Source organism: Melanotaenia boesemani, chromosome 22, assembly GCF_017639745.1.
Source record: "Melanotaenia boesemani isolate fMelBoe1 chromosome 22, fMelBoe1.pri, whole genome shotgun sequence".
NCBI lineage: Eukaryota > Metazoa > Chordata > Actinopteri > Atheriniformes > Melanotaeniidae > Melanotaenia > Melanotaenia boesemani.
This window is the reverse complement of record NC_055703.1, coordinates 28664069-28677058: the sequence shown is the minus strand read 5'-3', so window position 1 is coordinate 28677058 and position 12990 is coordinate 28664069. Positions and strand designations below refer to the sequence as shown.

Here is a 12990-nt window from a genome sequence, read left to right as displayed (position 1 = left end):
CGTTACCGCCATGTTGTGGCGTTACCACCATGTTGCAGCATTACCACCATGTTACTGCGTTGCCACCATGTTGCGGCGTTACCACCATGTTGCGGCGTTACCTCCATGTTACTGCGTTGCCACCATGTTGCGGCGTTACCACCATGTTGCAGCGTTACCACCATGTTACTGCGTTACCACCATGTTGCAGCATTACCACCATGTTACTGCGTTACCACCATGTTACTGCGTTACCACCATGTTGTGGCGTTGCCACCATGTTGCAGCATTACCACCATGTTACTGCGTTACCACCATGTTGCAGCATTACCACCATGTTACTGCGTTACCACCATGTTGCGGCGTTACCACCATGTTTCGGGGTTACCACCATGTTACTGCGTTACCACCATGTTGCGGCGTTACCACCGTGTTACTGCGTTACCACAATGTTACTGCGTTACTACCGTGTTACTGCGTTACCACCATGTTACTGCGTTACCACCATGTTGAGGCGTTGCCACCGTGTTACTGCGTTGCCACCATGTTACTGCGTTACCACCATGTTGCGGCGTTACCACCGTGTTACTGCGTTACCACCGTGTTACTGCGTTACTACCGTGTTACTGCGTTACCACCATGTTGCGGCGTTACCACCATGTTACTGCGTTACCACGATGTTACTGCGTTACCACCATGTTGCGGCGTTACCACCATGTTACTTCGTTACCACCGTGTTACTGCGTTACCACCATGTTGCAGAGTTACCACCGTGTTACTGCGTTACCACCATGTTACTGCGTTACCACCTTGTTGTGGCATTACCATCATGTTGCGGCGTTATCACCATGTTGCGGCGTTACCACCATGTTACTGCGTTACTACCGTGTTACTGCGTTACCACCATGTTACTGCGTTACCACCTTGATACTGCGTTACCATCTTGTTGTGGCATTACCATCATGTTGCGGCGTTACCACCATGTTGCGGCGTTACTACCATGTTACTGCGTTACCACCATGTTGTGGCATTACCATCATGTTGCGGCGTTACCACCATGTTGCGGCGTTACCACCATGTTACTGCGTTACCACCATGTTACTGCGTTACTACCGTGTTACTGCGTTACCACCATGTTGCAGAGTTACCACCGTGTTACTGCGTTACCACCTTGATACTGCGTTACCACCTTGTTGTGGCATTACCATCATGTTGTGGCATTACCATCATGTTGCGGCGTTACCACCATGTTGCGGCGTTACCACCATGTTACTGCGTTACCACCATGTTACTGCGTTACTACCGTGTTACTGCGTTACCACCTTGATACTGCGTTACCACCATGTTACTGCGTTACTACCGTGTTACTGCGTTACCACCATGTTACTGCGTTACCACCTTGATACTGCGTTACCACCTTGTTGTGGCATTACCATCATGTTGCGGCGTTACCACCATGTTGCAGCGTTACCACCATGTTGCGGCGTTACCACCATGTTGCGGCGTTACCACCATGTTACTGCGTTACCACCATGTTGTGGCATTACCATCATGTTGCGGCGTTACCACCATGTTACTGCGTTACCACCATGTTACTGCGTTACCACCATGTTGCGGCGTTACCACCATGTTACTGCGTTACTACCGTGTTACTGCGTTACCACCATGTTGCAGAGTTACCACCGTGTTATTGCGTTACCACCTTGATACTGCGTTACCACCTTGTTGTGGCATTACCATCATGTTGTGGCATTACCATCATGTTGCGGCGTTACCACCATGTTGCGGCGTTACCACCATGTTACTGCGTTACCACCGTGTTACTGCGTTACTACCGTGTTACTGCGTTACCACCATGTTACTGCGTTACCACCTTGATACTGCGTTACCACCTTGTTGCGGCATTACCATCATGTTGCGGCGTTACCACCATGTTGTGGCGTTACCATCATGTTGCGGCGTTACCACCATGTTTCGGCGTTACCACCATGTTACTGCGTTACCACCATGTTACTGCGTTACCACCATGTTGCGGCGTTACCACCATGTTACTGCGTTACCACCTTGTTGTGGCATTACCATCATGTTGCGGCGTTATCACCATGTTGCGGCGTTACCACCATGTTACTGCGTTACCACCTTGATACTGCGTTGCCACCATTTTACTGCATTACCACCATGATACTGCGTTACCACCATGTTGTGGCATTACCATCATGTTGCGGCATTACCACCATGTTGCGGCGTTACCACCATGTTGTGGCGTTACCACCATGTTACTGCATTGCCACCATGTTACTGCGTTACCACCATGTTACTGCGTTGCCACCATGTTGCGGCGTTACCTCCATGAACATATAGGAACAAGAGACTTTAAAAAATTATCCCAAATGAACAGAAAGAAGAAGGCATGAAAAGCTGCTGCTTGAGTCTTTCCAGAGAGGAGAAAGACTGAACAGAGGGACTTTTCCTTTCCAGCTCACATCTGTTCAGCTTCTGTCTGCAGCCTCCTGCCAGTAAACTAAAGCACTAGATAAACTGACTGCTTGTATTTCTGATTTAGTCTGTTATTCTCATACCAGAGGAGAGTTAAAGCACAATTCTGCCACTTAAAGACAGCCAATAGCTTAAATATAAGATCAGATGTAAAATATAAACTGTAAGTATTTACATAAAAAATCTCAACACTAACATGTAACATGTAACAAGCTTGAATGCAAAAGAGATCATATGAATATTTGTAAAATCATGATTTTATGAAATTGTTGCTTTTCTGAACTGATGAGGGTTTTTATACAACTTTCATTTTGCTCTTTTTTTTCTCTGTTCCAGTTTTTTTCCCCACAGCATGAGTTTCAGTTGATATTTCTGCTGTATGTTAAAGGTCACGAGTTCCTACGTGAAATTTTGATTTAAATTGTGAAGTTTGTACAATTTTTAATCATGCTGGTGTTGGCATCTCTTGCTCTAAATAAATTTTGTGTTGCAACACTGATGAGAAGATGTTTATTTGAAAGTTAAGTAAAGTTTTAGTTAAGTATTGGTTTAATAATTTTATTCAAATCAAAGCAGCGTTTTAGCTTTAAAACAAATTTTCTAAGTATTATTGGCTATTATTATTCATGAGTGACAGCCAGTATCAGTTTGAAAATTGACAGATAATCTGTCACTGAAAAAGGAGCTGAATAAAACTGTAAACAAAGTACATCAGTCTGCTTTTGCCCCAAAGTAACGTAACCGAATTAAATATTAGCCTTGTTAACACATACTTGGATCAAACTACATAAAGAGAAAATAGACAGAAAAATGAGTGGATTATTTATCGTTTGTCTTGGTTCTACTTCCTGTAAATATTTCAAAAGTTGCCTTAGTGCCTTAAAGAGCATCTTTCAGGTTGAATTTTCCACAATATGACGTTTTGAAAAAGTCCGAGAGACACTGTGGCATAAATAAAAGCTTCTTAAAATTTCATTTTTTGTAATTGCACTTAATTCAGCTCGTCTGCGATCCAGTGCTTTAAAAAACATAACTTTTCCTGTCACGTGACACGTGACGTCATGTAAGGTAAACGAGCCCATACGCCAGCGGCTATCAGCTCAGTTTATCGTAGGCATCGGCTGTGTTTTTTACTCCAGACTTCTAATAGTAAAACTAAAGATTTCTGGAACATCACCATGGTGAATACTTGTGTTTGTGCATCCTGCACAAATTCAAGTCTCTCTGGACATCGTGTCCACAGTTTCCCTAACAAGAAGAGCCCCACCTTTCGCTCCTGGGTCAGGTTTGTCCAGGCTAGGCGCCAAGACTTCACTTTCAAGTCCGTTCATCCCAAAAACTCCGTCATTTGCAGCGCACACTTTGTGGAAACGGACTATATGCCTAGTGACCTAACTGCGTTTAAGATGGGGTACAAGACCATGAGGTCAGTGCGTTTAAGGTCTGATGCAGTTCCCACTGTTCATGCTACGGCTAGCATGCTAGCAGCAGCAGGTGCCCCATCACGTCTGCCTTCACCGGGGAAGCTGCGGGCCGCCCATCGGAAACGGGAGACGAGCAGAGTAAGTTTTTCTCTCTGTTTTTTAACCTGTTTATAACCTTTTCTTATAAAACAGAATTGTCCCCTTTTTACTACTTATTATTGAGGACAGTTTCAACATATTTAATCCCGTTTGCAAAGGTGGATTCACTGTGCGTCCAGTAAAGAAGGATGAATAATAGCTGGGGTATTCACATCAGCAGCAGATGGAGCTCGTGTCAAACTGACGGTTTAATGTGCAATGGCAATCATTTTTGTTCTAATTTAGTTTTCACAATTTGTAATTGCATTTATTAATTATTTACTGTCAAATTATATAACGGAATTCTGCAAAAGCGTTAATAAACGTACAAAAGACAAATATTTCGACGGTAGATACGTAAGTGGGACGTCAAAGCGTTACGTTTCCCTCCATTGTTTCACTTCCGGGTCTTTGTGTGTATTTCCGGTATGACATAAACAAACCGTTCTGCTGCATCGTGGCGGGTCTACCTGGAACGGAACGGTTCAGATGAGCGGTTCGTCCCTGTTCGGGCGGACAGGATCTGCTTACCATGGTGAAGTGTGTCGTCTCTGGGTGTCCGAACCGCGTGGCCACCGTTAACCGGGGAACCTTCAACAGAGCCCCGAAGAGGTTTTTCAACTTTCCCAAAGACCCAGCGCGTGTTAAGGTAGGAGCGTGCACGTCTCCCAGTTAAAGCCAGTTTCTGTCCCCATTAAATCCCACAGCTTCTGGTAAATGTACAGCTAACAACGCCATTCGTCACATGTAAGAAATTAGATAATTTTGTCTTTATTTTATCTTTATTTATCTCGGTGTCTTTTTTTTACATGTGTATTTATTTACCTGCTTTTCCTTATGTGCTGCTGGAATTTTAAATTTCCTGAGGGAGTCATCCCAAAGGGATTAATAAAGTTAAGTCTAAGCTTAAATCAGGATGCTAACGTGTTAGCCACTAGCTAACTACCCAGCTGTGGTTCAAACGGTGCAGCAGGGCTCCGGACTAACGTGTTTTACCAGGAGAACAGCGGCTTTCTGGTGGATTTAACCTCTAACTTTAATTTTTAGAAGCACAAGCAGAAAATTTAGGGGCAGACACTGAAATCACCTTGCAAAGCAAATATTCACATTTCCTCTCATTTTCACTGTGTTAGTGATAAAAACCTGAAGAATAAATTCAGAAATTACAACGTTTACATTCACATTGTTTTTGTGTGACATAAAAACATTTACTGGCCGAATATAAAACCAGTAGAACATAGAAGTTATTAAATTAAATCAAATCAAATCAGATTTGATTTTCACTTTGTAGTCGAAGCAGAACGACATCTTTGTCCCCGTCTTCCCCCACAGGACCTGGTAGGACTGGTCCATGTAGTTCCTGGTAATAAACAGCTTCAGGGCCTGATGCTCCTCCAGCCGCTGTTCCCACTCCTCAGTAAGAACAGCAGCTATTGGCTGTCCTACAAGTCGCTAATTAGCGTCATCAGCCTGGTACATGTAGCTGTAATGGATGCTGCCATAAAGAGGGATGAAAGGCAAAAGCTGAAAAAAGACAACTTAAAAATGTTTAGAACAGCTAAATAAATAATAAAATACATAATAAATAAAATAATTATTCTATCAATATTTTCTTTATTTTTAGTTCAGTTTTTTAAGTGTATTTTGTTTTTTAATTAGAGTCTGGAGCATGTTTAAATATTTCCTCCACACTCTTCATTAACAGACGTTACTGTGACGGTAAACCAGCAGGATCACAGAGCTCGTTCGTCCGCTCACACACATTGGCTGTCGTCTTCTTCGTTGGTGTTCGTGTCTTTTTCTCGTATTGAGGCTAGTTTGAGTCGACAAACCAGCAGCTAATTTGGACGTTCTGTGAACAACTGGGCTGAAGAGGGGAGCAGAACGTCTGTTAGCGGCTAAATAAAGAGCTGGAGCTCTGTTCAAACCTGCTGGAAGAAATAAAATCTTGCTTTAGTTAACGTTTCAAAAACGCCCTGAAAATAGTTTAAAGTTGTGAATCCAGGACTTGAAGTGAGAATAGTTTAGTTAACTGGTGTCGCCAGAACCAACAGCCTTCAGTGAGAAACGGCTGCAACGAGTTTGTTTTTCTGGTGAGATGGTTCACACGTGAGTCCACATGGCAAGTCAGGATGTTCAGGATCTTTCTGATGACGAAAGCGTGTAATAGCACCATGATTAATTCAGACGTTAGACCATGTTGGCGTCCCCACCTGGAAATGATTCAGCTTTACGTCTTATAGATTCATTTCCTGCTGTGTTGGTCAGATTGAAGAGGAGTTGATGAGGAAGATATAGATATGAGACCTTTCTGATGGATTTAACTGCTGACACTGAGGTCTGGTTCTGGCTGGATCAGGGAGGACCAGCAGTAACTCTGAGTCTTTGTCCAGGTCTGGCTGGCGGCTCTGAGGGAGACGGACAAGCAGGACACCTCGGAGCAGCATTTAATCTGTGAGGACCACTTCCTGCCAGAGGACATCTCCACGAATGGGGTCAACGGTGACGCCATTCCCCTCATGCCCCCCTGCCTGGACGGGCCAATGGACGCGATCTGCTCCTGGGAGGCCGAGTCCTCCGGGGACGAGGATCAGTGGGCCGCCACGGGTGGCAGGGAGGACTTTGAGGATGAAAGTGGAGGCAGAATTCCTTTTAACACAAAACTTTCTGTACCAGAAATTCCTTCGCTGGATCCTCCAGAGCAGGTCAGGACACGGTTGCCATGGTGACTTCTGATGTGTTGCACACCCGGTTGGACCGAAAAGATGAAACATATGTGCTGCACACCCAGATAATCTGCAATCCAGAAGCACGAAATTTATCTGAAATATTCTAAAAAAAAAAAAAAAGTAAAAACTAAGAGAAATGAAAGGATCTGAAAGATTTCCTGAGGAGTGTGTCACTGTCTTCTGTTGACTCCATCTTCATCATTAATTCCTTTTACTTCTGCTTTCTTGTCCCCACATCGGCTTTGACACACTGTTCTCATGTTTGAAATCCAGGTTCCAGCTGCCGGTCCGGCTTTGGGAGATAAGACCCGGTAAGAAGAAAAATCTGCTTTTATCATGTTTGCAGGTAACTTGTAATCCTGAGGAAAACCCGGTTATCTGGAGGAGGGACGGAGCAGCAAAACGCCTCCTTTCCACCTCGTCATGAAGATGAGGTGGACAGTTTACTGCCATCTAGTGGTAAAGATGAGTATAGCACAGCAGTGAAGTAGAGGCCAAACTCAAAATCAAAGCTGCTGCTGCAAGTTTAAAGCTTCACACACTGAGATGTTTGTCCATTCAGAGACACCATAGTAAAATGGTGGCAGCTGCATGTATGTGGACCTATGGTGAGGAGATAGAAAATAAAAACGTAGTCGGACAGAATCTTCTCGTCTTGCTTCTGTTCAGCGACGTGGTTTCTTTGCCATTGCAGCAAACATCAATGGAGAGCGGAGCCTCCGGCCAGCATGCGAGCCAGAGAAGGTTCGTGCCTTTTCCAACAACAACAAGCCTAAAAAACCAGGAGGTTATTAATTTTTGTCCCGCAACCGATCCGCAGACGTGTCCCTGGGGGTGCTGACACGGCGTTTCCTGGGTTTATTCCTGAAGACGCCGGACGGCTCGCTGGACGTCAGGACGGCCATCGCCAGCCTGCAGACGCGCCGGCGGCGACTCTACGACATCACCAACGTGCTGGAGGGCATCAGACTCCTGGACAAGAAGTCGGCCAATGTGGTCCAGTGGATGTGAGTGAACAGCTGATGAAGAACGAGCTCGTTTCCTCCTTTTACTCAGTTCACTACAAGTTCATTCACCTGTTGGTCTCACACCGAGCTCCCCGTCCACGTCGCCCAGAAATACAGATTCTATTTATTCTATTATTCATTTACCTGTCTTTTAGTGACTGGTTACCCTGCTCATATGAGACTAATTGCCAGCCAGACGAGGCTAGGCGAGGCTAGTTGCGAGCCAGACGAGGCTACTTGCCAGCCAGACGAGGCTAGTTGCCAGCCAGGCTAGTTGCCATGCAAACATTGACTTGAATTAATAAAATAAAATTCTAAAGATAGAAAATAATAAATAAATATACAAATGAACGTGTTTCTGTCGTGTGTGTAAGGAAACTGGTTTTCGTGCAGGAGGAAATGAGCTGATTTGTAGCCTTTTGCTTTCATGTTTGACATCAAAGAAAAAATGGCTGCCAGGTGACCTCGGTGTCTGTGCTCTGTCCAGAGGACGCTGTCCAGCGTCCAGCTTCCTGGAGAAGAACGAGTCTCAGGGGGAGATGGACAACCTGAAGCTGGTGGAAGACACGTTGGATAGCCTCATAAAAAGCTGCGCCCAGAAGCTGTTTGACATGACAGATAACCTCCAGAATGCTGCATATCCTTCACTTCCAACTGGGCTCAGGCTCACCTACGACGCTGGAACCAACACACCTGGTTTAGAATGTCTCACCTGCAAACCTGGAACTAAATTTCAGAGCATCATTACATTGCAACTATAAATTTATTACTTTCATTACTATACTCATTTATTATTTGGTGACATTTTTCCCAAAAAGGCAAAAGTCTGAATAAGAGAATAAAAATCTGATGGAATAATGTTAATAACAATAATTATTAACAGCTGGGGAGTAATTATGAGCCAGAGGCAAATATCCGTCTTCTTTATGAACAAGTATAAAAACAAAAACTGAATAAGCTGCTAAGATTGTGAACATGTAGTTTCCAATTACCTTACCGTAAACCAACTCCGCTTCGCCCAGGTAACGCCCTGTAAAACGACTCCGCTTCGCCCAGGTAACGCCCTGTAAAACGACTCCGCTTCGCCCAGGTAACGCCCCGTAAACCTACTCCGCTTCGCCCAGGTAACGCCCCGTAAACCTACTCCGCTTCGCCCAGATAACGCCCCGTAAACCTACTCCGCTTCGCCCAGGTAACGCCCTGTAAACCGACTCCGCTTCGCCCAGGTAACGCCCCGTAAACCTACTCCGCTTCGCCCAGGTAACGCCCTGTAAAACGACTCCGCTTCGCCCAGGTAACGCCCCGTAAACCTACTCCGCTTCGCCCAGGTAACGCCCTGTAAACCGACTCCGCTTCGCCCAGGTAACGCCCCGTAAACCTACTCCGCTTCGCCCAGGTAACGCCCCGTAAACCTACTCCGCTTCGCCCAGGTAACGCCCCGTAAACCTACTCCGCTTCGCCCAGGTAACGCCCCGTAAACCGACTCCGCTTCGCCCAGGTAACGCCCTGTAAACCTACTCCGCTTCGCCCAGGTAACGCCCCGTAAACCTACTCCGCTTCGCCCAGGTAACGCCCTGTAAACCTACTCCGCTTCGCCCAGGTAACGCCCTGTAAACCTACTCCGCTTCGCCCAGGTAACGCCCCGTAAACCTACTCCGCTTCGCCCAGGTAACGCCCTGTAAACCAACTCCGCTTCGCCCAGGTAACGCCCCGTAAACCTACTCCGCTTCGCCCAGGTAACGCCCTGTAAACCGCCTCCGCTTCGCCCAGTCCTGAGTCTGTGAATCCAGGGTCAAATATAACTAACCAAACCAGCTGGAGACCAGCATGTTCAGCATCAGGACTTTCTTATTTAGTTCCTTTTTATCTCTTTAAACATGAGTGACTCAGTTTGTTCTTTATGCTGCCAGTTATTATTGTTCACAGCATGTAACAGTTACATGGACCGTAAATAAATCGCTATGTTGGGCATAATTTACTTAACTTTAATATATTTTTATTTTATTTAAATCAACTCATTTTTTCAGGAATCAAATTATTTGGGACCTTTTTTTTCCTGTAGTTCTTCACAAAACTTTAAGCAGATATGAGTTTTTTCATTGAGATTTGGTCTCCATCCATCGGTTGGTCTCAAGCATAAAATAACAAATAACTTTTTCTGCTGCCACGGGAAGAATCTTTGGGAGGTTTTGGTCTTTCTTTTCCTAAATACAAAATGAAACTGGTTATTTTCTTTAACATCTCCTGCACCCTGGCTTACGTGACCCATGACGACATCAGTCGACTGAAATCCTTCCAGGAACAGACCGTCATTGCTGTTAAAGCTCCGGAGGAAACCAGACTGGAGGTTCCTGCACCTAAAGAGGTAAAAACCAAAGTTTTGGGTGTCTAAAATAATCAGTTGTCGTATAATCCCGTATGCCTTCAGGGTTGATGAGAGTAAACAGTGTTGAGTCAGTTGCTGTTTGTGTGTTGATGCAGGACAGCATCCAGGTCCATCTGAAGGGGGGGAAGGGCCCCATCCTGGTCATGACGTGTGACGTTGGTAGAAAGGAAGTGATGGGCGAGAAGAGCAGCTGCTTCGTGTCATTGGAGGAAAGTCGGATAAAGACAACACCACTTCGCCCAGGTAACGTCGTATAAACCGTCCCCGCTTGGCCCGGGTAGCGGTTTATAAACCGACCCCGCTTGGCCCGGGTAACAGCGTATAAACCGACACCGCTTGGCCCGGGTAGCGTCGTATAAACCGACCCCGCTTGGCCCAGGTAGCGGCGTATAAACCGATCCCGCTTGGCCCGGGTAGCGGCGTATAAACCGCCCCCGCTTGGCCCGGGTAGCGGCGTATAAACCTCCCCCGCTTGGCCCGGGTAGCGGCGTATAAATCGACCCCGCTTGGCCCGGGTAACGGCGTATAAACCTCCCCCGCTTTGCCCGGGTAGCGGCGTATAAATCGACCCCGCTTGGCCCGGGTAACGGCGTATAAACCTCCCCCGCTTGGCCCGGGTAGCGGCGTATAAATCGACCCCGCTTGGCCCGGGTAACGGCCCGTTTCATGCAGTAATTTTATCAGATCTAATAATACGAATGTTTTATTGTTCTGTAGAAACCAACAGAAACTCCAGGATCAACCCATCAGCGATACAAACTGATGTTCTTGTTGTTGCAGAGTCCCTCCAGAGCGCGTAGCCAGCAGGTGACCAGCAGGGGGTGCCAGCTGCCGTTTGCAGGGTTTGGACAGAAAAACTACAAAAAGAAAAAAAAATGCTGGATTTTGCACAAAACGTTTGAATGTGGAAAAGCTGCAAACTGCTGGCTGTCTGGGAGGGAGACGATCAGCTGGAAACAGGAAAGATTCCGGATCAGTTTTTCATATCCCTGCTGATGAAGACGAGGATGAGGAGCGGCAGCCGTTACGTTATGACCATGACTTTTGATTTACTGGAAACCGTTTGTCTTCTTTGTCTTCCTTTTTCTGGATTAACTTGTTATTCGTTTCTGAACTTTTGTAGAAAAAAACTTTCAGAAATCTGAAATTAAAGAAAAAACTGGAGTGCTCCCGTGTTTTTATAAGAAAAGCAGAGAAAAAAAAGATGTAAACACAACTCTTCATGTTTCATTAGTTCTCCAATTTTTAGGATTATTTTCCTGGACTCAGACCTCTAAGCCTTCTCCCACTTCCAGCAAGATGGCGTGCTGACCGGTGGACGACCACGGACGTAAAGAGTGGGTGCACCTGCCTGGAGGCCCCGCCCCCCTGGACTCAGCACATGCCCTGATGTGGCCAGTGGAAACGTTGGGGTGGCACACCAACCTGGTCCTCGTGGTAAAGTCCAGCCTGTGGCTGAGCTCCTTCACTCTTCATTAAAGACTGGATCCAACACATTTACAGTTTGAGAAACACATGTTTCAGAAAAAGACATTTCAAGCCAGATTTCAGTTATTCTTGGAACGTTTATTGTCAGCAGCTTAACTGGCCGTTACCAGGAGGTCTTCTGGTCTCCCAGACTGTTGGGCTCCTCTGCTCTGGACTGAGATTTAGGAAACAAAAGATGAAATCATTTTAAACTTCGTTTTAAAATAAAAATCCAAACAGCGACAAATGAAGTGTTTTTATTGTAATTACTTTGTAATTCTGGCCTTTAAACTTTATTATTCAGACTACTCTGAACATGTTGTAACCACACGTTTATTAAGATGGGTTTATCCTGTAGCCATCCCTAACCCCACCCACAGGTAAATCCACCTGCTGGTCCAGGTGCCGGTGGAGCGGCCGGCCTAGCTCTAGCTCCAGTACTCTGATCTCCCTGCTGCTCGCTGTCGTGGAAAGGATCTGTTTCCTGCTTGGTCCTTGTGGAGATGTGGCCGTGGTCTGGGTCTCTTCATGCCGTCCTGCTGCCCCTCCCTCAGCTACATGGTACTCCTCCACACTAGAAGCCGGGTCTGCAGCTCCTCTGAGGTCCACTGACTGAGCTTTCTTTAGAAAATAGGAAGAAACTAGCGGTGCAGGTTGGTATGGAAGCACACTTCACTGACAGCAGCCAGACGAGGCCCCTGCAGCCGCCTGAAGTTGCTGGCAGTTAGTTTTGTGGATTTATTTGCATATTAACTTGTATGAGTAAAGCTAGAGGAGTAATTAGCTTTAAAACCAAAATAAAGTGTATAAAACTGTGCTTACAGTTCTCCTGTTAATCATTTTGCAAGTGAAACTGCCAGCATGGACGACCTTCTCCCAAAATGCCGTGAGATTGAACGTATGGTGTTAAACAGCTAAACTAAATGTAACCTGTTATAACAGCAGCTCTGTAAGCTGTTCTTTCTGCGTATCCACCCATCATACCGTCATACGTCCATTAGACGGAGGCTGTAAACCCGCAGACCAGACCAAACTCCGGCACGATGAAGCTTACAGCATCATCTCTGCTGAGTGGCTGCACCACAGACACAGAACAATGCTGGACGCTTAATGGGGGCGGTTCCTCACCGGCAGCCATCTTGCCTCAGGCAGATCTGAGGTACCTGAGGGAAGGTGAGGGATCTCCCAAACAAATTTCTATAGTTCCCAGAGCAGGGTGGGGGTTCATCAAGCTGCTCTTCTTCATGTAAACGTGTAAATCTTTTTTGTTTTTCAAATAAATGTCACTTTTATGTCCAAGAAGTTAGAGATTGATCTGAATAACGAGAATAATGGATTATAAATGTATTACAATGTGTTTTAAA

The 12990-nt window shown here is 45.8% G+C and overlaps 1 protein-coding gene and 2 long non-coding RNA genes across 3 annotated transcripts; 1 reads left to right on the top strand and 2 right to left on the bottom strand.

Moving 5' to 3' along the window:
* Nucleotides 1-753: 753 nt before the first annotated feature.
* On the bottom strand, nucleotides 754-1114 carry LOC121633290. Its single transcript, XR_006009032.1, has 3 exons — nucleotides 979-1114; nucleotides 827-902; nucleotides 754-788 (listed from the first exon to the last, which is right to left on the bottom strand). It is a non-coding gene; the product is annotated as an uncharacterized LOC121633290 (long non-coding RNA).
* Nucleotides 1115-1937: 823 nt separating this feature from the next.
* LOC121633289 lies at nucleotides 1938-2493 on the bottom strand. The gene is made up of 2 exons (XR_006009031.1): nucleotides 2271-2493; nucleotides 1938-2042 (listed from the first exon to the last, which is right to left on the bottom strand). It is a non-coding gene; the product is annotated as an uncharacterized LOC121633289 (long non-coding RNA).
* A 1955-nt stretch (nucleotides 2494-4448) lies between these two features.
* e2f6 (E2F transcription factor 6) lies at nucleotides 4449-11323 on the top strand. The gene is made up of 9 exons (XM_041975150.1): nucleotides 4449-4686; nucleotides 6431-6742; nucleotides 7040-7077; nucleotides 7461-7510; nucleotides 7587-7773; nucleotides 8261-8410; nucleotides 10024-10138; nucleotides 10255-10402; nucleotides 10940-11323. Exons 1-9 carry the CDS (start codon nucleotides 4570-4572, stop codon nucleotides 10957-10959), a joined length of 1137 nt encoding a protein of 378 aa, XP_041831084.1. The 5' UTR covers nucleotides 4449-4569; the 3' UTR covers nucleotides 10960-11323.
* Nucleotides 11324-12990: the final 1667 nt, after the last annotated feature.